Here is a 22,984-nt window from a genome sequence, read left to right as displayed (position 1 = left end):
ATGAATTCTAAAACTCACATATACCAAATTGCTTTAGTTAATGAGGGAGTGTTCTTTACAGAAAAATTTCAGCTAATGTGGAAGAAATGAAAGAGAAAAATCACCATTTGGCAACTCCATTTGAAATAATGGGTCTAGGCAATGGTTATCAGTGGCTACTAAAAACATGAGACAGAGGCTGATGGGGGGTCTTATAATGACTGGTCCAGATGAGGGATACTCCATGAACCCACTGGTCAACCTTATCACTAAAGATGACCATACTTCGTATGCTCCTGATAGGACACAACGTGAACACATAACATCACCCACAAAGTGTTCTTGCCAAAAAGGTGGATCGTGACTCTAATCAAACCTTTAGAATTCACTTCTATCTTAAAGAAATATGGGGGAGAGAGGCACAACTTAAAGACACCACAAAGAAAAAAACAGTAATTGCAAGAGTGAGACACTCCACAGGTAACTGACCTTGTTTTTTCAACAAGTTGAAGATATTAACAAGAAAAAGGAAGACTGCCTTAGATTAAAAGAGATTTAGGAGCCAAGACACAACCGCCACATGCAATGTGTGCACCTTGTCTGGATCCCAATTTGAATTAGCCAGCTACTCAAAGAGAAACTGGAAAAGTTGGGGGAATATGAATTAGAACTAGACATTAAATGATCCAAGAAATTCTTGTTCATTTCTACAGTTTTGTAAGATAATGTCCAAATGTTATGAAAATGCATAAAATGCAGAGGAGATAAATGACACAATGCCTGGGATTGGCTTAAAAAGAGGAAAATGTGGAGGTGAAGCAGAGGAGAGAGAAAGCAAGAGAGGCAGGATCTTGAAAATTCTAGAATCTCAGGGATGGTATTCATTATGCCATTCTCTCTGCATTTCCATATGTTTGAATATTTTCATAATGAAAATAGAATGTCACATGAATATCCTGCTTTGTATTTATCAAAGACTTCCAGAATGGAACATGAGCACTTCTGATCAACACATCACAGCAGAGGAGACCTCGCAAAGCTGGTGTCATTCCTACCAAAAACAAAAGACACTGGACATTTTATCTGGTCTCATCCCAAAAACATGTTTTAGGTTTTTTGAAATACTGGAAATGACTCCCCTATACCCACTATTGCCTCTGTACACTCCCAAACTTGGAATTATTAACTAGTCCAGTCATTGAGACTAGAAGTAATATGATAAGGTGTTAGTAAAAACTAGGACATGGAAACACCAGATAAGCCTCAGTTTCCTTATCTACAAAATAGTTGTCAATTTTGAGATGGCTTCCAGCTCTGACATTCTGCACCTAAGGCTCAGACACTCACAGGGAGAAAGAAGGGCAGTGGATAAAAAGGTGGTGGGGGGTGGGCAGGTGGGTGGGAGTGGAGGGAGCCAGTGACCCCCATGATGGGGCCCTTCTTCCCCAGGATTTGTAGATAAGACCCAGAGGCCAGGGAACTCCCTGCCTACCATGGGCCCACCACCCTCACTCACCATCCCGAAGAAGCCAGGCCTGTCCTCAGGCACATGCAATTCTGGATACACAGTCTCCAAGAACCACTTGAAGTCCTTACACTGGAGCTTGGCCCGGAGCTGCTTCCTCTCTGTCACATCCCCAAAAGGTTCCTGAGAAAACAACAAAACAGTGAGACCCCACAGGTCCTAGTGCTTCCTTTCAAAGCCCCTGTGTTCACTGATGCTCACTTACTAACCACCAGCCACCTTTGACAGAGCATTCGTTGCATCCCAGGCCCTGTGAGGAGCACAGAGGATAGAAAACAGCCTGGCACCTAATTCCAGTTTCTAGTATGAGAGGCTGTCACAGACACAATTCCATTCCTAGGTGCTCTGTTGGGAGGCGGGTGTGACCAGATGCACGAGCCCACCTGCTGATGGAGTGAAGGAGCCAAGCCTTGGGGCTGCACTGGCATCTATGGATCCTGGACCTGTGACCCATGCTTGTGATCAGAGGTCATCCTGAAACCCAACCAGGGAAATGTCAGTTTCACCGAGACATATGCCGTGACTTTCCGGTTTACTACTAATATCCGAATATCCACTTTCAAACACAGGTAAATATTCTAGATGTAATCATGTTATTAATATGAAATAAGCAATAAGAAATACTTGTGCAAGTTTGGTTTTATGGACAAAACTAATGACTAAGAGCTTTTGCATATTTAAATATAGCAAGCCTCTATTTAGTATGGCAAACGTGCAGCCACAAGAAAAATGCTGAGTGCAAAAATGTTACCGTACCTGCACTGTCATGTTAAACAATTAAAAGCTGACAAGTTAAATATTGAACAAAATGGTAATAATAAGTAAATGTTTGAATAAGATTTCAGATTTCTGCTATTTTCCAGAGGTCTGTCACTGATGAGTCACTGTGCCCCCAGCTTCAGCCAAGTATCCATTTAGCACCCAGCCCTTGGGCATGCAGCCTAAGGGTGCATTCAGTGCCTCCCTAAAATATTCTCTGGGGACCCTTAGGAAAAGGGAACTATGGGTTCCAGACTGTGCATGAGGAAACAGTGGGTGTTTCTACTGTATGGTGCTGGGCAAGACGGAGGAGGCAGAAGCAATGACCATGGAGCCCAGAGCCAGAGAGGGGCTGAGTGGGAGTCTGAGAACCCATGGGCTCTGCAGAGCAGAGCAAGAGGTGTGCTGCAGAGTACAGGCCCCAAGCCCAGTTCTACCTCCTATCAGTTATGGGGCCTGGACAAGTTCCTTCCAACAGCTTCTCTCTGAGCTTCAGTTTTCTCATCTATAAAATGAGAATTTTATTGCTACCCTGCAGGGTTGCTGGAAGGACCCAGAAGAGACTTCCATGAAGTGGCCTGATGAGAAGCCTTAGAGCAAGACCTTCTTGTGTTGCCAAAAAGCCCTACTAGCTACGCAAATGCAGGGCAAGCAGGCACCCTGCCATGGGTCATGCAGAGCTGGCTAGGGTAGACGCAGTGGACTGTGTTGCACGTGAAGCCCAAGATCTGGGAAATAAGAGGCAGATCCCTCATCCACAGTGGTCCCTGAGGTGGAGGCAGAGCAAGGATCTGGACCAGGCAACAAGTCCCTGAGATAAATTGCTCTGAGGAAGGACACAGTTTGGGCTGAGCCTCAGCCTCCGACAGGCTCAGTGCAGTGGGTGGTTGGGCCAGTGTCACTGCAATGGGACCCAGAGGAGCAAGCCAACAGAGCTGAGACTTCAGTAACTACAGGCACACCTTCACTGTCGTTCAGAGAGATGGGCCCGGCAAGGCCTCTGAGTGAGGAGGAAGATGGGCATCTGTTATGCTGGCGATGGGGGCGTTTCCATGACCATGACATATGGTGAGAAATAGTAGCAGCGGGGGCCTGGGCCACTCTCCAGTAGTCCTTCCATCTGGAAATGGAAGCAGAACAGACTCCCTGTTTTAGAAAGGGAAGCTTCCAGGGTGCTAAGAAGAAGTCTCTAGAGGGAGGTAACAGACCCCTAACTAATAAGGTGGGTGTGTCCCTGAGCAATAGCTTTAAGGTAAAGAACTGTGCCTTAACTTGTACCCTGTGTTTGTGGACTCACCCCCACTGGCTACAAAGAGGAAAACCACAACACATGGACAATGCCTGGCCTGTGACACCAGGTATCCCCAACTGTCTATGTTGGTACAGTCCAGCCTCATTATTTACTGGTTCTGTAACTGTGAATTTCCCTACATGCTGTAATAAAATTGACTTGTAACCTCCAAATCAATACTTGTGGTGTTTTCTAATTTTCACACACATTCATGGACAAAAAATTTGAGTTGTCCAACATTCTCATTCTCAGGTGATGCAGAACAAGGGCACACACCGCCTTCCTGTTTCAGCTCTCATCCTGTAAACCACTGTCCTTTTCACCATCTGTTGGGCACCACATTTTTTTCTGCTTTGTATTGGTGACTGCAACAGCTATTCTAGAGTGTCCCCCAATCGTAGTGCTGAAGTGCCATCTAGTGTTCCTAAATGCAAGAAGGTTGTGATGAAGAGAAAATAACACGTGCTAGGTAAGCTTCATTCTGGCATGAGTTATCGTGCTGTTAGCCATGAGTGCAATGTTAATGATGCAACGATATATGTTAAATAGGTGTCTTTGAACAGAAACACACAGAAAACAAGGTTCTGTATTGATCTGCTGACAAAACTGTGCCCCAAGTCTGGCAGGAACCTAACCCTGTATTTCCCCTAAGAGCAATGGCTCTATTTTCACGAATTCAGTATTTGTGGTGGCTTTATGGAATATAACAGCTGTAAATAACAAGATTTGACTGCATATAATTATTATAAATGGAGGAATAAATTCTCCCCATACTCGTATCTGAGCACCCAAATTATGCTCTATTTCTGGAACCAGATCGACTATGTTGGGGAAGCCACAATTAGCTGCTGTTGTTCAGATGAAGCCAGATGGAGTGCAGGTGGGCTGAGGAACTCACCAAGCGGGCATGGGGGTTGCGATGGTAGTAGAGCTCTTTAAATTCATCCATCCACACTTCAGCTGCACGCACACTGTTGGCCAGAGCCTTGTTGCGGGAGTAGGGAGCTTGCTTGGGGAAAACATGGCCAACATGGGAACACGGGTGTGTTTCCAGAACCCCACCACACTGCCAGATCTGCACACAGAGAAAAGGAGAGGTCAGGTGGTGAGCAGGGGATGAGCTGCAGGTCCATAGTATCTGCAGCGAGGACGCCAGGCACACACAAGGCATGATGGGCGCTGCCAAGATGCTCAGCCTCCATCGGGCAGGAGGTCACCTACCCAGCACACTCATGACACAGAATGTGGGTAAAGAGCAAGAAAGCAGCCCCCAAAACAAATAAGCTGTGGAAACCAAGACCCCAAAGTCCATGCACTAAAGCTCATGCACTTGACTCACAGGAGCATCCACAGAGACCTCACTGGCAACCCACTTACTCATTACAGAAAACACAGGCTTGATTACCTGATCTCCTAGCCACAGAAGATAGGAAAGCAGCAAGGAAGAAGAGAGGTTTGGAAGGGGGAAAGGAAGAGCTTCTAGAAACAGGTAGAGCAGCCTGACACCTAGGGAAGAGGCAGAGAGACCATTAAAAGCACACCCAAAGACTCAACAGGCGGAGGCATCTGAGCCCATCTCACACTGGGACCGAAGGCCTTGAACATCTCATTTTCCCAAAGATGGGACAACCAAGCCTAGCATCTGGTACTTATTATGGAGGGTGTGAGTCCTCAGTAGAAGGCCAAATTCTTGTTTATTCACAGTTTTTATGAGGGCAGAACACCATATAAAATATGATTAAAAATCTTAATTTTCCACTGAAAAGCACCAACATTCACACAAAGTTTTGATGTTTAAAATGTAAGACTTCATTAACTGGAAAATCTACTGAAATGCTAGGAGTTTTCCAATATGGTTTCCATGGGCCATGTAGAGTAGCATTGGTAGATAGGCTTGTTACAAAAAGCAGAATCTTGGTCCCACCCTAAAGCTATCAAATCTGGCTTTCTAGATTGTGCTTGTCAATCTGTCTTTCTAACAAGTTTACCCAGTAATTCTTATATGTGTTGGCTGGGTGCAGTGGCTCATGTCTACAATCCCAGCACTTTGGGAGGCCGAGGCGGGTGGATCACCTGAGGTCAGGAGTTCGAGATCATCCTGGCTGACAGGGTGAAACCCCGTCTCTACTAAAAATACAAAAATTAGCCAAGTGTGATGGCGCATGCCTGTAAACCCAGCTACTCAGGAGGCTGAGGCAGGAGAATCACTTCAACACGAGAGGCCGAGATGGCAGTGAACTGAGATCGTGCCACTGCGTTCCAGCCTGGGCGACAGAGTGAGACTCTGTCTCAAAAAAAAAAAAAGAAATTTTCACATCTGTCAAGGTTTGAAAGCCACTGTGCTAAATAAAGAGTCCACTTCATAAGGAATTAATCAAATAAAGGCTCCAGAAGACAGGATCAGGAGGAACCTAACCCTGAGCAAGTCACCTCTCTCCTGGTTTCACTTCCTCCTCTCCATAGAGTGAGAGAGAACTATGTGACTTGCAAGGCCCTTTCTGGCCCCAAATCTAGTAAAAGTACACTTTTTAAAGAGCTGAAACAAGAAGGCAAGCATGTTTATAGGATATGCATGTCATCATCTTTCAGGGTCCACCAGGCTCTCACAGCAAATCCCATCGTTCCCAAAGAGAGAATCAGTTAAGAACATGTCCAAAGAGAAGACTGGAATACTTACCCTAAAGGAGAATTCGAGGTTTTCTCCTCCCCAGACTTCCATTCCTGTATCATAAGACCCCAGATATTCAAAATATTTCTTACTCACAGCAAACAGCCCACCGGCCATTGTTGGAGACCTAAAAAAGTGTTACATCCATATTTCACTGTAGGCAGCAGGAAACCATCACAGTTACCCAACTACCTTCCCACCACGAGCCTTTTCATCTGTTCATCCATCATCTCTAAGCATACCCTGCCTTCACCTCCGTGCCCCACACTAGGCTGGGCCTGGAAGCACTGATGTACCCTACAGTCCCTGCCTTGAGGGGGCTCCCAGGCTTCTCAGCAGGCACTGTTGAGTATTGCTCAACAGTATTAGCACACAGTACTCTGTGTGTGCTAAATATGTTAACTAAAGTCAGCCGGGGCCCTGGGGGAACACTGAGGAGGGCAGGCGCAAAAGGGTAGGACTAGGTTCCCTGGAGGAGGCAAGGTCTGCAGGACAAAGGACAGTTAGCCAAGAAGGGAAATGGAATGGTTCTCCAGCATGAGCAAAGGCTTAAGGGTGGGAGAAATCCAGGGACATTTAGAAGCACAGAGTACAAGGAGAAGAGAGAAGCAAGAGACCACATTCCAAGAGGAAGGGAGGCTCCAGGCCATGGTCATCTGAGGAGGTGTGATCTCACAAGGCAAGAACTCACAGATACCACTGAGAGGCCAGTACGCAGAAGGCCCTAAAGGCGACTCTGGCATCTGAAAGCACCGGGAGGGCCAGGTCCTCTCCTGCTCGAGTGGTTTCCCCCACCAGGACCCAGCTAGCCAGCCTTGTTTCCCCCCACCCGCCACTCGCCACCAGGTTTATCTGGAAGCCAGCACTGACTTCAGAAACGGCCCACGGCTTCCAGCCTACACGGCAGAACACTGTAAGGTCAGCACGCCCCGGAGTTGCACAGGCAAAAGGATAAATGCAGAAATAGGGAAAAGGCCAGGTGTGGTGGCTCATACCTATAATCCCAGCACTTTGGGAGGCTGAGGCGGGCAGATCTCCTGAGGTCAGGAGTTCGAGACCAGCCTGGCCAATATGGCGAAACCCTGTCTCTACTAAAAAAATACAAAAATTAGCCAGGTGTGGTGGTGGGCACCTGTGCTCCCAGCTACTCAGGAGGCTAAGGCAGGAGAATCACTTGAATCCAGGAGGAAGAGGCTGCAGTGAGGCAAGATCGTGCCACTGCACTCCAGCCTGGGCGACAGAGCGAGACTCCAACTCAAAAAAAAAGAAATAGGGAAAGAGAACATTGAGAGCACAACCGCTGAAAATGTTAACATCCTCCAGCATCGGGGCCTGCCCTGGACTCCAAGCGTGGCGTCAACTGAGAAGACAACAGCAACATCCCCAGTGGGAGGGAAGGTTCTAGAATACAAAGCACCTTCATGTGTGTTTATCCTAAAAATCTAGGAAATAGGCAGGGTGGATATGCTGGTACCTATTACACAGATGAGATAACTGAGGCACAGGGATATTATGGGATGGGGAGGATAGGTGCTCTGAGCATGTGGGGTAAGGGGGGCAATCAGAATTCATGGCCTCCCATGAATTCATGACAGGCTGCCTAAGTAGCCTGGATTAGAGCCTCCTACTCTGTGTCTCAGTTTCCAAACCTGTTCAGTGAGGGATTGAGCAGGATGTTCTCACTAAGGGCTCCTACAGAAGCCTGGGTGCCATTCTCAATTCCTTCCTTCCCCAATTCCCACTCAATTTCTCCCAATTCTTCCATCTTAACATCTCTGGAATCCACAGTGCCCACAATCTCCTGAACCATTGTTTCCGATCTGGAGGACTGCAGAGCCTCCTAATGGTATCCCTGCCCAAAATGGTCCCTCCAGGGCCCTCACCACATGGCACGCAGCACATGGTCAGGTCACTTCCTGCTCGGATCCCTTCAGTGGCTTCTATCTGCTCAGAGTCAGGTCCAAACCCCTTCCCTTGGCCCCACCCATCTCTCCAGCCTTATCTCTGGACATTCTCCTCGCTTGCTCCACTCCAGCCAGCAGCAGGTCATCTTAAGGTCAGGACTCTGGTGAAAGGATTCAGAAGCCCAACTGCCAAATGTGGATGCAGAACTAAGAGCCTCCTTCCGGTTCAACACACCAGTGGTGAGGCTGAAGTCCTGACCTCCTTCTGCCCAAATCCCACATCTGTCTCCCACTTGCTTCTGAACTTGGAAGGGGAGGAAGAAGCAAGGCTATCACTTCAACACCTCCAGAATGAGAGCTGCTGAGCGTCCCTTGGGCCCACTCTACTCAGACCTTGACTTACCCACTGGCCAGAGCGGGCTCTTCCACCTGCCATGGATCCACCCACACCCCAGGTCAAAGGGGCCTAACGATGTTTCCTCAAGAATGAACATATGACCAGCAATCCCCCTCCTAGGCATATACCCGAAAGAACGGAAAACAGGGACTCAAGCAGATAGAAGTACACCGATGTTCACGGCAGCATTATTTAACAATAACCAAAAGACAACCTAAGTGTCCACCAACAGAAGAATAAATAAACAAAATGTGGCATATATGTACAAAGGAATATCACTCAGCCATCGCAAGGAATGATGTTCTCTAGGAAGCTTGAAAACATGATGTTAAGTGAAAGAAGCCAATTACAAAAGGACAAATATCGTATGATTCCTCTTACATGGGGCGCCTGAAAGAACAGAGGTTCCCAGGGGCTGCGAAGGGGAGAAAGGGAAGTTATTGCTTAGTTGGGGATATTTTCTGTGTGGGATGATGAAAAAGCCCTGGAAACAGGTAACGATTATGTTTGCACAATACTGTGAATGTGCTCGATGCCACTAAAATTGCATGCTTTATTTAATTAATTTATTTTTTATAGAGACAGGGTCTCGCTCTATCACCCTGGCTGGAGTGCAATTGCGTGATCGTAGCTCACCAAAGCCTTGAACTCCTCGACTCAAGCGATCCTCCTATCTCAGCCTTCCAGCTAGCTAGCCCTACAGATACACACTACCATGCTCGGCTAATCTTTATTTTTTTGTAGAGATAGGTTCTTGCTATGTTGCCCAGGCTGGTCTCAAACTCCTGGACTCAAGCAATCCTCCCACCTTGGCTTCCCAAAGTACTGGGATTATAGGCATGAGCCACCATGCTCAGCCTAAAATTACATACTTCAAAATGGTTAAAATGGTAAATTCTCTATGATGCATATTTTACCACAATTTAAAAATTAAATAAATAAAATATACCAATATAAAATTGACTTGTGTAGCAGACATGTTTAATAAAAATAAACAAATATTCTAGGCAAAAAAGTGGGAAGAGGAGAGGTAGTTAAGCTGACAGCTAATCATTCCACCCGAGGGCCTCCGCTGACAGGTCAGCCAGATGCAACGAGGCATGCTTAAAAAACAAGTCACCCAGAGGTCAGCTCCTGACCTGATGACATCGACGGGGGATCGCATCCGTATCCTCTCCCGCTCGGGAACCGTGTGCCACGTGAACACCAGCCTCCAGTCGAAACCGCCGATCTGGGGCTCCCCAGAGTTCCCCAGGTATTCGAAGGTGTTCCAGTCGATCACATCAATCACTGGGCACACAACTGCCGACTCCTCTTCATGGATCCTGAAAGCACCCAAGACATCCATCTGTCTCTCCTATCCAGACGGGCAGCAGGAAGACAACTGGGAAATTCAAGGGTGAATCCTTGTCTTCCTTCCAAAAAGAGGGAGGAACACCTGAGAAAGGCCTGCTTCTCTTATTCCAGGTGTCTGTAGCCGTGTCAGAGCCCTGGCAGGTGACCACCATAGCGGGGAACTGGGGGCCAGGGAGGGCTTTAAAACAAAAAGTGCCATGACTTTAATATGCTCTGATTCTATCCACGTACATTCTGACCAAACACTCTATGATTTCAATTTATCAGGAGTGCAAGAGGTTTAATCACAATGAAACATCTTAACATCAAGAAATACTTATCTCCTAAGAACAAAGGTGCACCCAGACCAAAGGGTCAGCTTTGGAATTAGAATATAAATTCTAATCCTGCTATTTATTTGCTGTGTGACATTAGCCAAGTCACCTAACTATGGCCTATGGTCACCTAACACAGAGCCTATGGCCTCAGTGGTAACACTGGAATTATAATATCCATTCAGAGGGTTAATGTGAAGATTTCCTGGGAAAATGTTTCTAAGATGGCTGGCAGAGAACCTGAAACTATTGCTATTTTTTTTTTTTATTTTTGTTATTGTGAAATATCACACATAGTGAAAAATGCTATAATTTCCTTTTGCAGGTATTAGCCTGTGTGTTGGTTTCAACTGTTCTCTCCACAGCGTTATTACAAATCTGGCCATCCCTCAGCATGCTTCCAGGCCGTGTTTCTTTGCATTTGACACCACACCAGGAAAGATGGACTGAGACTAGACCACGTGTGAACACAAGATTTCCTTGAGTACATTTTGAGGAATGTTGTCTGGAATTTGAGACCCAAATCTCCTAAGAGTCACACCACACAGGACAATGAAACAGAGATCAACCAGAGTCAAGCTTTCAGTGTCCTTAGAATGGTGTGAGTCACGCCACACAGGACAATGAAACAGAGATCAACCAGACTCGAGCTTTCACTGTCCTTAGAATGACACCAGAAAGTCAGAGGGGACATTAGAAATACCACTGTGGGGTAAGAATGACAACTATCGGGGAAATTGCACTCTTCAGGACAGGTTGCACGAGACAGAGTCTCAGATCTGTGAGTTCCCCAAATTGAGGAACTTGCATACTAGGTATCCACCAACATCTGCTTATTTAGACATTGAGGGCATTATTTAAAAGGTTAAAAGGGCCAATATCAGACCTGCTGGGCAAGTTCCAGCTGGCCCCTGGCAAAGGCCAGCTCCCCCAGGAACTGATGGCTTGTGATCAAGCTGGCTGGAACCACAGACAGCCTAATTTTTACAAGAAGGGGAAAACTGGGGAATGCTGCACCAGCATTGGAGTATAGGACTCCCAGTCCTGGCTGGAGAATGTGCAGGACCCACAGGGATGCTATTGGCGTCTGGGCCAGAACCATTCTCCACTGCACAGGGCTAATCTGCAGGATACTTGGCCTCCCTGATACACAAAATGCCAGGAACCCTACCTGGTTGACATGACAACCAAGAATACCCTCCCACATTTCCAAAAGCCCCTGGAGGGAAAGGGTTACCACTCCTGTCTGGGGCCACCTTAGGGACAGTCCATAGTCTGATATGTCCCAATGCTGGTGCACACCAAAGTCCCCTGGGGAGCTTTTGAAACATGCAGAAGCTGAGGCCCCAGCCCCAAGAGTCAGATCCAAATGGGACCAGGCATTGGTGTGTTTAAAAAGCTCCCCAGGTTGAACCGGTATACACCGTTGGTGGGAATGTAAATTAGTACAACCTCTATGGACAACAGTTTGGAGATCCCTCAAAAAACTAAAAATAGAGCTACCATATGATCCTGCAATTCTACTCCTAAGTACATATATCCCAAAGAAAGGAAATCAGTGTATCGAAAAGATATCTGCACTTTGCAGCACTATTCACAATAACCAAGATTGGGAAGCAACCTCAGTGTCCATCAACAGATGAATGGATAAAGGATATGTGGTGCATATACTCACAATAGAGTACTATTCATCCGTAAAAAAGAATGACGTGCTGTCATTTGCAACAACATGGATGGAACTGGAGGTCATTATGTTAGGTGAAACAAGCCAGGCACAGAAAGACAAACTTTGCATGTTTTCACTTATTTGTGGGAGCTAAAACATAAAACAATTGAACTCATGTAGACAGAGAGCAGAAGGATGGTTACCAGAGGTTGGGAAGGGTAGTTGGCTGGGGGAGTAGGGATGGTTAATGGGTACAAAAAAATAGAAAGAATGAATAAGACGTACTAGTTGCTAGCACAACAAAGTAACTATAGTAAAAAAAAAAAATTTAATTGTACAATTAAAAATAACTGGGTGGGCATGGTGGTTCATGCCTGTAATCCCAGCACTTTGGGAGGCTGAGATGGGCAAATCACTTGAGGTCAGGAGTTTGAGACCAGCCTGTCCAACATGGTGAAACCTCATCTCTACTAAAAATGCAAAAATTAGCCTGGCATGGTGGTGCACGCCTGTAATCCCAGCTACTCGGGAGGCTGAGTCAGGAGAACTATTTGAACCTGGGAGGCAGAGGCTGCAGTGAGCCGAGATCACCCTACTGTACTCTAGCCTGGGCAACAGAGCGAGACTCTGTCATAGATAGATGGATAGAGAGAGAGAGAGATAAAAATACTAAGAGTATGACTGGGCCAGGTGCAGTGGCTCATGCCTATAATCCCAGCACTTTGGGAGGCTGAGGCGGGTGGATCACTGAGGTTAAGAGTTTGAGACCAGCCTGGCCAACATGGTGAAATTCTGTCCCTACTAAAAATACAAAAATTAGCTGGGCATGGTGGCACGTGCCTGTAGTCCCAGCTACTCAGGAAACTAAGGCAGGAGAATTGCTTGAACTTGGGAGGCAGAGGTCGCAGTAAGCCAATATCATGCCACTGCCCTCCAGCCTGGGCAACAGAGTAAGACTCTGTCTAAAAAATAATAATAATAAAAATTAAAAAAAAAAGAGTATGAGTGGATTATTAGTAACATAAAGATAAATGCTTGAGGGGATGCATATCCCATTTACTCTGATGTGAGTATTATGCATTGCATGCCTGTATCAAAATATCTCATGTACCCCATAAATATATACACCTACTATTTACCCACAAAAAATAAAAATAAAAATATATATATTTTTAAAGTTCCCCAGGTATTTCTAATAGACAACCGAAGTGGAAAATCCCCTCATCTACAGGCATGCAGCAAGGAGGGGGCTGGCCCGTGTCCAAAGGGTGGGATGAAGAGGAATTCTAAAAGCATTAATCCATCAGTTGAAGAGAAAGAAATGTCCTCTCCCCATGACTTCAGACCTGCGTAGAGGTGGTCATCTACGAGTGCGTGGGGGAACAGAGGAGGGGGAGCCCACTGGTCCAGGTTACAGAGGGAGCACTCGGCCATAACTGTGCTCTAAATAGTCTCCAGCTCTATCACAGGCCAGAGGAGCCTCAAATCTGCTGCTGGGGAAGTTCATCAGAGCTGAGGAGGAGAAAGAGATAGCTATAGCACCCGCAGCTGACAAGAAGCCAGGACAGTAGGAAGTGGCAGGGCAGGGGGCAGCTGGGTCACACCCAGAAAGAAAGGCAAGTGGGTCCCCAGCTCTTCCAGACAACCCTACCAACCACAATGTTGGTGTCTGTGGGGAAGCAGTTTCCCAGCTGCAGAGACCCTGCCCCTCCAGCCCTTTGCCTGCTCCACAGAGGGGAAGCCAAGCAAAGATCCCTTCCTTCCTCTCCCACCTGGGGAGCTCCTGGTTGGCCCGCCCAGCTCCTGACTTCCATGACACAGAAACAGAAAGGGCAGAGAGACGAGGCAGAGCATGGGGAGGAAAGAGACAGAAGGAAACGAAAATTGGGCCCCAGTAGATGGTGGTTTCTTGATGGGGGAAGGTAGGAGGGTGAGAGTGAGATGCCGTGGAACAGCAAGGACAATGGCCTTGAGAACAGGGCCACATTATAACTTTCAGGGTCCCTTCCTCTAGAACAAGCAGACAGATTAAAAAGCATATTTTATGACTATACTGGTATAAAGACAAATACAGGCCGGGCGCGGTGGCTCACGCCTGTAATCCCAGCTCTCAGGGAGGCAGAGGTGGGAGGATAGCTTGAGGCCAGGAGTTCGAGACCTGCCTGGGTAATATAGCGAGACCCCGTTCTCCACAAAAAAAAAAAAAAAAAGACAAAAAAAAATAATAATAAAGACAAATACAATCCATGCTAGATTCATTATTACATACTCATTATTATGATATTCATTTTTCCCTTCTGATTTTAAAAGAAATACGTAACATTTATGTGGGTTCCTTCCAGTTTCATGGGCCCTAGGCATTGTTCCTCCTGGGTGTGAGGGATAAGCCAGCCCTGCTTGAAAGAAATACATCGAAATGTGTATTCTCTAGGAGTGCCATTCTACTTGATTGAGGATTTTTAAAACTGTCTTGGTTGATGATACTTCCTCAGTTTTCTGCAACAAGCTCAGATAAGAAGGAATAATAAGGCTGGGTGTGGTGGCTCACGCTTGAGGTCAGGAGTTTGAGACCAGCCTGACCAAAGTGGTGAAACCCCATCTCTACCAAAAATACAAAATTAGCCGGGTGTGGTGGTGCATGCCTGTAATCTCAGCTACTCTGGAGGCTGAGGCAGGAGAATCACTTGAACCCGGGGCGGAGGTTGCAGTAAGCCGAGATCAGCCATTGCACTCCAGCCTGGGCAACAAGAGTGAAACTGTCTCAAAAAAATAAAAATAAAAAAGAAGAAATAATAAAAGCAAACAGTGACACAGGGCCTCCTCCAGCTGGCACTCGCAAGCAGCTGCCATGCACTAAATCATTTAATAGCCTCAACAGCCTAACGAAGCAGGGACTGCTCTCCTGCCCAGTGACAGAGGAGCAGCTAAGCCCAGGCAACCCGTTAACCCTCAAGTGACATGATGAGTCTGTTCCTCATGCTACCTACACCAGGTAACATGCTGTCTCTCCCGTGGTGGGCGGCTCACGCACCTCTGCAGCAGCGGCTCCAGCCACCCCTCGTGGCACTCACAGTGACAGTCTAGGAAGGTCAGGACATCGCCCCTCGCCGCAGACGCCCCCAGCAGCCGGGCTCGCACCAGGCCCTCTCTCTTGTTGGCGCGGATCAGGCGTACCTTGGGCAGTCCCGAAAGCTCATTGGCCAAGCGCTCCTTCAGGTGCTCTAGGGAGGCAAACAAAGCAACAGAGGTCACCGTGACAATCTTGGAGGAGTGCCTCATCCCAAGCCGGGGCCTTCTGGACCTCTGTGTCCCAAACAGAAGATGAAACAGACAGGTGCCTCCTTTGCTCTGCCACCTGGAACATCCTCACCTCACCCAGAACCAAGGTTGGAGGTGCTCTGAAGGCCAGGAGGAGGTTGGGGGAGGAATTCCAGAACCACCATTTGCTCCCCATCAAAACACATGCACGTTGAATTGTGCACTTCAAATGGGTGAATTGAATGGTGTGTGAATATATTTCAATAAAGCTCTTACAAAAAATGCTTTACAGTTTTGACTCATGAGCATTTAAAAACCAAAAAACACATGAACCATCTAATTGCAATTTTTATAAAAACAGTAGTTATGCTAATAGAAATTTTCTCAAGAGTACTTTACAGTTTCAGTAGTAGTCACAATAATAATAGCAGCTAAAACTAAAGAGGACTTGCTGTGCCAAGTACTACCGAGGCGATTTCTAGATAACCCATCTGATCCTCATAATAATCCTCTGAGGCAGGTACTAGTATTATCCCAATTTCACAGATGAGGGCACTGAGGCTGGGAAGGCTAAGTAACTTGCCCAAGGTCATAGAGTAAGTAAGTTGAAGAGCCATGAGGGCAACCCAGCTCCAAATTCTACAAGCTAACGCTACTGCCCAGAGCAGCCACCAGAGTGACAGCCTGTCTATAAATAAATCAATAAATAAAAGCATTCATTGGTTGATTTTTTTTTTTTTTTTTTTGAGACAGGGTCTCACTGTGTCAGCCAGGCTAGAGTGCAGTGGTGCAATCACAGCTCAACCTCAACACAGCAGCCTCAACCTCTTGGGCTCAAGTGATCTTCCCACCTCAGCCTCCCAAGTAGCTGGGACTACAGGCGTGCGCCACCACACCTAGCTACTTTTTAAATTTTTTGTAGAGGTAGGGTCTTCCTATGCTTCCCAGGCTGGTCTCAAATTCCTGGGCTCAAGCAATCCTCCCACCTTGGCCTCCCAAAGTGCTGAGATTACAGGCATGAGCCACCGCACCCAGCCAATTTTTTAAAAAATCCAAATTATAACCACAAATGAGTTGATGGCAGGAATAAGGCAGGTAACTTTGCAAGCAAAGCTAATTAGCTACAGTACCCAGTGAACCCATGAGTGCAGCGTGGCTGCCCTGCACTCGTGATGGATCTTGTGTTAATTTTATGTTTGCCTGAACTGTCTCCCTGCATCTGGGAGGGCCTGACACCCTTTCATCAAGCTCACACTGACATTGCAGAAATGGTGGGGAGGGGAGGCAGGGCAGGACCTCCTAACTCACTACAGGTTAAAGCGGGACATCACGCCTGTTGTCCCAAGTTCCCACAATGACAGGAAGGGAAGCTTGGTCCACATTGCCTCACATTTTTATGAGAGAATTGAGATGTGTCAGAGGAATTCATACTGTATTCCTGCCTGCTGAGGCGCTATTTAATCCCATTATGATAAAATAAATAATCTGCTCTTTGCTTTTAGATTAATATATTTGTGAAATGCTGTTTTTTTATTTTGCAACTTTTTAAACATTATAAAAATAGAAATTATCATCTAACAAGAGCTCACTAAATGCCAAGCACCTACCCAGCACATTACCCTGTTCATCTCATTCAACACTCGCGATGATCCTACAAGGTAGAAGCTATTATTATTCCCATTTTATAGAGGCTGAAGCCAAGTCTGAAACTGGTTAGGGTTATTGCTCAAAGTTGTATAGTCGCTAGGGGTTAGAGGGGGATTCAAGCTCATGCAGTGTGGCCCAGAACCAGTGTCTACACAGAGATATTTAAAATAACCCTGGGGGAAAATGGAAAAAGGAAATGTAGATGAGCACCTACTATGTGCCAGCTGCTACATGAGGTTCTGTCCTATACATGATCCCATTTATTCCCCACTATAATTCTCTTGAGATAGGTGCGGACAGACTCATTCACAGGTGAGAAACCAAGGCTCAGAAAAGACAAGCAACTCACCCAAGGCGCTATAACTGGATCACAGGAAAGCTCACCTCAGACCCAGGTGCCCTAACCCCAGAACCTAACACCTTCTAGGCTACAGTCAGCACCAAACCCCAGCCTGGCTTACCCCAGCCTGGCTTACACACTGTCACAGACACTGCTCCTTGTGCCTTAAACCCATTCTCCCTGTGACCTGTAACTGAGCACACAGCCAGCAGGATAAAGGTCACAGCTCCCAGCCTCCCTTGCAGCTACACGTGGCCAGGCAACCACGCTCTGCTCAATGGGATGTGTGGAGAACTTCCAAGCAGTGCCCTCAGGAGGAAGGGTGTGGCTCTCCTTCCCCTTTAAGCCTTCTGGTTGAACGGAGTGAGCAGGAGGTGAAAAGCCAGCCCGGTCCACAAGGACCAAGGCAGCAGAGCACCCTAGAGAAGGTGGGAACAGGCACAGAAGGAGCTGAGGCCCCATTCACCAAGGAGCCACCACACCCATTCTAGACTAGCACACCAGATTTGTGATGTGAGAAGTCTATTTTTATCTTGTGTGAGTCACTATTGAGTCTGTGAAAACAGCCCAATGCACATGCCTATTAGAACACACAGAGGCCAGTTTTGAAGTCAGAGCAAGTGCAGTGTCTGAGGCAGCAGATGCCCCATCAGCAGGGATTGCTTCCCTTTGAGACAGGCTGTAGAGACTAAGCCCACAGCTCTACCTGCTGTTACAGCCTTGACACTTGCCCTTGGTTAAGCTTAGCTGCTCTCACTTCAGCTAGCCCAAGGATTCACGGGCTGATGCTACTCCATTGGCACTGCCAGTTCCGGCCAAGCCAAGACTCTGCTACATGTAGGCGCCACAGAGGCCCCTCCACCCTTCTTTGCCTCCATCCTCACCCAGCCCCTCCCCTGCCATCGACCATTCCCCACACAGCTGGCTCAGCGAGCTCCTCAGATGGACCCAGACCTTACTGTCCCCAAAGCTCCCCATCAAGCTCACACTTAAGCCTCAACCCTTATGGCGGCCTCCAAGGCCCTACCAGATCTGGCCCTGCCCATCCTGCAACCTCACCTCCTAAATCACCTCCACTGGCCAATGGTTGTCCCAGAAACTGCCCAGAGAATGCCCTGCTCCTTCCAGTTTCCCACACCTGCTGTTTCTGGGCTACTATCTCTGATGTCTTCTTTGGGTGCACGGGGACACAGGAAGCCCATCCTTACTGGGCCTACTTGAATGCCCCGCTCCTTCCAATTTCCGTGCCTGCTGTTTCTGGGCTGCTATCCCGAGGTCTTCTTTGGGTGTGGGGGACACAGGAAGCCCATCCTTACTGGGTCTACTCTAGCCCTCCTGCATCCCAGTCTTACCTCCCAGACACTGCCACAGAAGAACAGGCTCTTCCCAGAGCCCTGGCCAGGACTCACCTCTATCACTGTAGTCATCTACAAGGATCACTTCTTCTAGCAGGATATCCGGGGATGTCTCAAGGACACTGTAAACTGTCCGAAGGAGAGTTGACCAGGCTTCATTATAAAATGCTATGATAACAGATGTCCTGGGCAAATTATCATAATCATATTTCTTCTCTTTGCACCTGCAAATACAGCGCAACTTCAGGAACTGAGGATCTAGCCCAGGCTGGCACTGGGGATGGAGTGACAAAGGGGACATCGGTTCATGGTCCCCTGGGGAAGGGGACATAATCTGCTGAAAGATCTTCCGGAGCTCCCCTTTTGGCAGTAGGGGCCCCAGCAGACTCCAAGAAAGGTCCTAACCATGATACCCACCTAGCTTTTACTGTAGAATATTGTTCTAAGCTGTCAAGCAACTTTTGGATTTGAGTAACATACCAACCAGGCAGAATCAGAAGGAAGGGAATTGGCACTTCTTTCTTCCCCATCGCCCTCCTCTCTGTCTACTCTGCCCCAATCTCACTCCCAGACCTTTGCTCAGACTGTTCCCTCTGCCTGGAATGCCCCTTCCTCCCTTCTCTAGTTGGCAAGCTCCCAGCTCAGGCCTGTTCTCCTTTGTGAACTACCCGGGACCACCTATCTCAGGCAGTTGTTATCTCCTCAATGCTCCTCCAGCACCCGGCCCACCTCCATCTCAGCAAGCACCACTCGCAGTATTCTGAGTCCTCATGTACCACTGTACCACTCCCTACCTTCTCCCAGCATCCAATACTGTCTAGGCTTAGCAAAGGTGGTGTCCCAAATGCATAAACTAGAATTGGGGCTAGGACCTATGAACACTCCAGGAAGGACTCTGCAGAGGACACTGGTTACCTCCCCAAAATCCCCACTGCCACCCACCCCCCAAGATGTGGTAGTCATGTGGTGGGGTGAGGCTGAGCCCACTCAACGCCAGCAGTGGGCCTGACTGGCAGTGATTAGAACCAATAAGCTCCCTCTTTGTTTAGCAATTTGCTGTCACTTTGAACTGAAGGTTCCCTGGTTGACACAGAATTCTATCCTGAGTGACTGATGACAAATTCCCAGCGTCATGGGGCAGTACCTGGAGACTATCAGTGGGAAGTAGCTGATGGCAAGGTGGGAGAGCAACACCATGGGATACCAGAAGGGGCAGAGTTTGAATGCTGGGGGCTGGCCAAAGGTTAGACCAAGAGATCAGTTAGATATTCAAGAAGGGCGTGAAATGCTGGAGACCAGCCAGGCTCCCTGGATTGCTAAGGCAAGGCCTTCCCAGAGAAGTTAAGCGACAGATCAAAGAGGACAGGTGCAAAGATGCCAAACTAGGCAGGAGGAGGAGGGAAACTGACATCTGCTGTCTACCACATGCCAGCATTGTGTTACTGGGCCCTTTATCAGTCAGTCACCAAAAACTTCCTGAGCACCTACTGTGTGCCAGATAGGCCAGGCCCCTGCTCCCATGGAGCTCATATTCAGGGGACAGTAATCAACTAAACAAACAAATCAGGAATTCAGAAAGTGGTAGTGCTATGGAAAATGGAAAGGAGAGTGATGAAAGAGAACAACTTGGAAACTATGGAAGTGAGAAACAGAGGAGTGCAGAGGGGGAAGGAGAGCAACTATAGGACAGGTAATCTGGGAGCAGCACTTGGAGGAGGTGACATTTAGGATGAGACCGGAATGATGAGCCCCATGAAAAGTTAGGGAAGAGCCCTTAGCATACAAAAGTATTTGTTTTTTCCTCTTTTACTTAACTATTAGAATTTTGTTTTGCTTTGTTTGTTTTTGAGACTGAGTCTCGCTCTGTCGCCCAGGCTGGAGCACAGTGGCACGATCTCGGCTCACTGCAAGCTCTGCCTCCCGGGTTCACATATTATCCCACCTCAGCCTCCCGAGTAGCTGGGACTACAAGTGCCCACCACCACGCCCGGCTAATTTTGTTTTTGTATCATTAGTAGAGACGGGGTTTCACTGTGTTAGCCAGGATGGTCTTGATCTCCTGACTTCGTGATCTGCCCACCTCGGCCTCCCAAAGTGCTGGGATTACAGGCGTGAGCCACCGCGCCTGGCCAGAAATTTCAACATTAAAAAAGCAGAACAGGGCCGGGGACAATGGCTCACGCCTGTAATCCCAGCACTTTCAGAGCCTGAGGCCAGCAGATCACTTGAGGCCAGGAGTTCGAGACCAGCCTGACCAACATGGCGAAACCCCATCTCTACTAAAAATACAAAAATGAGCCAGGCATGGTGGCACATGCCTGTAATCCCAGCTACTCGGGGAGCTGAGGCATGAGCATCACTTGAACCCCAGGAGATGGGGGTGGCAGTGAGCCAAGATTGTGCCACTGTACTCTCGATTCATCTATGTCAACACCACTCCCTCTGCCCCAGATTATTTGTAAAGAAAATCCAGTATATTGTAGCATCTAAAAATAGTTCAATATGTGTCTCTAACAGGTAAGGACTCCTTTTAAATACACATAGTAACTTTGTCATACCTTAGAAAATTACTTTTGTGCTCCAGTCTACAGTATTTCAACAAAGTGGAGCAGCCCTGGGTTGGAAGACACGACATTCTTTAATGAACCAATAAGAAGAGATACCACCCCACACTCGTCAAAATGACCATTATTAAAAAGTCAAAAAACAACAGATGCTGGCGAAGTTGTGGAGAAAGAGGAAAGCTTTTACACTGCTGGTGGGAGTATAAATTAGTTCAACTATTGGGGAAGAGAGTGTGGCGATTCCTCAAAGACTTAGAGGCAGGAATGCCATTTGACCCAGCAATTCCATTACTGGGTACACACCCAGTGGAATATAAATCATTCTACTATAAAGATATATGCACGCATATGTTCATTGCAGTATTATGCACAATAGCAAAGACATGGAATCAATCTAAATGCCCATCGATGAAAGAAAATGTGGTATATATATACCACGGAATGCTACACAGCCATAAAAAGGAATGAGATTATGTCTTTTGCAGGGACATGGATGGAGCTGGAAGCCATCATCCTCAGCAAACTAATGCAGGAACAGAAAACCAAATACCACATGTTCTCACTTAAAAGTGAGGGCTGAATTATGAGAACACATGGATACAGGGAGGGGAACAACACACACTGGGAACTGTTGTGGGGGGTGGGAGGAGGGAGAGCATCAGGAAGAATAGCTAATGCATGCTGGGCTTAATACCTAGGTGATAAGATGGTCTGTACAGCAAACCACCATGGCACACGTTTACCTATGTAACAAACCTGTACATCCTGCACAGGTACCTATAAACTTAAAAGCGGGGGGAAAAAAAGACAAGTGCTGCCTAGCATAACGGTAAGATGCATTGATTTTTAAGACACATGCTAATTTTAGAAATGTTGAAATGTGGGAAAAAATGCGCCTCTGAATTGATGACATGTAGTACTTCATTTTACCTTCAAAATGACTTCCTATGTTAGCATTTATTGTTCCCATGTTAAAGGCTAAGAAAGGTGGAGTGACTTGGTCGGTTCACAGAGCACATGCTAGTGTGTACCGGGCTGAGATCTTTGTGTCGAGGGATCTTGTTGCAGGGTTCTGGCTTGTTCCTTCTACCCAACAGGAGGCTCAGGTGGGCCATCTGAATCTAAAGATCCCTGTATCACATCTCCCCACCTGGCCTTCCCTCCCACCAAGATAAGGACAATTTCTCTTCTCCTTCTCAGAGTCCAGGGTCCTCTTCCCTGGAATGAGTTCCAGGTCCCTCTTGCTAATGCCAGGACAGCCTCTACAGCAAGTTCCAAGGCTCCCTGGCAGTGGCGTTGCTCTGCTGTCACTGGGATGATTTCCCTTCAGCTGTGAACAGGCTTATCTGAGAATCTCTGATAGGGGCTGGGGCTGTTCTCGCCAGCTTTATATACTCACCCCCGCTGCATCTGGAGGCCCTGCTCTGGGTGCTTGAGAAAAGGCCAGCCCAGGCTGGAAGCATGAAAGCTGTGGTGTGGTGAAGACACTGGGCATCCCCACCAGCACCTAGCCAGCCAGGAGTCGAATCTCCAGACACCATAGGCTTTCAACTCATGCAAGTAGTTAACTTAGCACTGACCCTGTGGAAGGCTTTGTGCTCCAGAGAAGGGAGTCTGGTCCACATTCAAAGGGAGGAGAAAGCGGCTCCATCTCTTGGACAGAGGCTATCAGAGAATTCGTGGACATATTTTAAAACTACCACACATGAAAAGCAGGAGAAACAGTGTATGACTTCCAAGACTACATCATAAAACACTGATGATTCCTCTTTGTTTCCTCAATGGAATGTATCATCCATTCTGGAGAAAGCCGGCTGCCATGCTGTGAGGATACTCAAGCAGCCCTATGGAGAAGTCTATGTGGCAAGCAACTGAGGTTTCCTGCCAACAGCCAGTACAATCTATCCAGCCACGTGAATGAGCCATTTTGGAATCAGAACCTCCAGCCCCACCCAATTATG

General features: G+C 47.3%; 1 protein-coding gene across 2 annotated transcripts in view; it reads right to left on the bottom strand.

The window, feature by feature from the left end:
* GALNT12 (polypeptide N-acetylgalactosaminyltransferase 12) overlaps positions 1-22,984 on the bottom strand; it is a 43,212-nt gene that overhangs the window by 8,782 nt on the left and 11,446 nt on the right. For both annotated transcript variants that reach the window (XM_031654350.1, XM_003911455.4), the window contains exons 2-7: positions 18,514-18,683; positions 14,891-15,080; positions 9,663-9,848; positions 6,232-6,349; positions 4,453-4,629; positions 1,496-1,627 (exon numbers count right to left, since the gene is read on the bottom strand). In XM_031654350.1, the coding sequence (XP_031510210.1) occupies positions 1,496-1,627; positions 4,453-4,629; positions 6,232-6,349; positions 9,663-9,848; positions 14,891-15,080; positions 18,514-18,683 (973 nt within the window). The remainder of the gene's footprint in view (positions 1-1,495; positions 1,628-4,452; positions 4,630-6,231; positions 6,350-9,662; positions 9,849-14,890; positions 15,081-18,513; positions 18,684-22,984) is intronic.

Source organism: Papio anubis, chromosome 13 (genome assembly GCF_008728515.1).
Source record: "Papio anubis isolate 15944 chromosome 13, Panubis1.0, whole genome shotgun sequence".
In the NCBI taxonomy this organism is placed as follows: domain Eukaryota; kingdom Metazoa; phylum Chordata; class Mammalia; order Primates; family Cercopithecidae; genus Papio; species Papio anubis.
The sequence above is the reverse complement of the archived record's forward strand: the minus strand, read 5'-3'. Positions and strand labels throughout refer to the sequence as shown.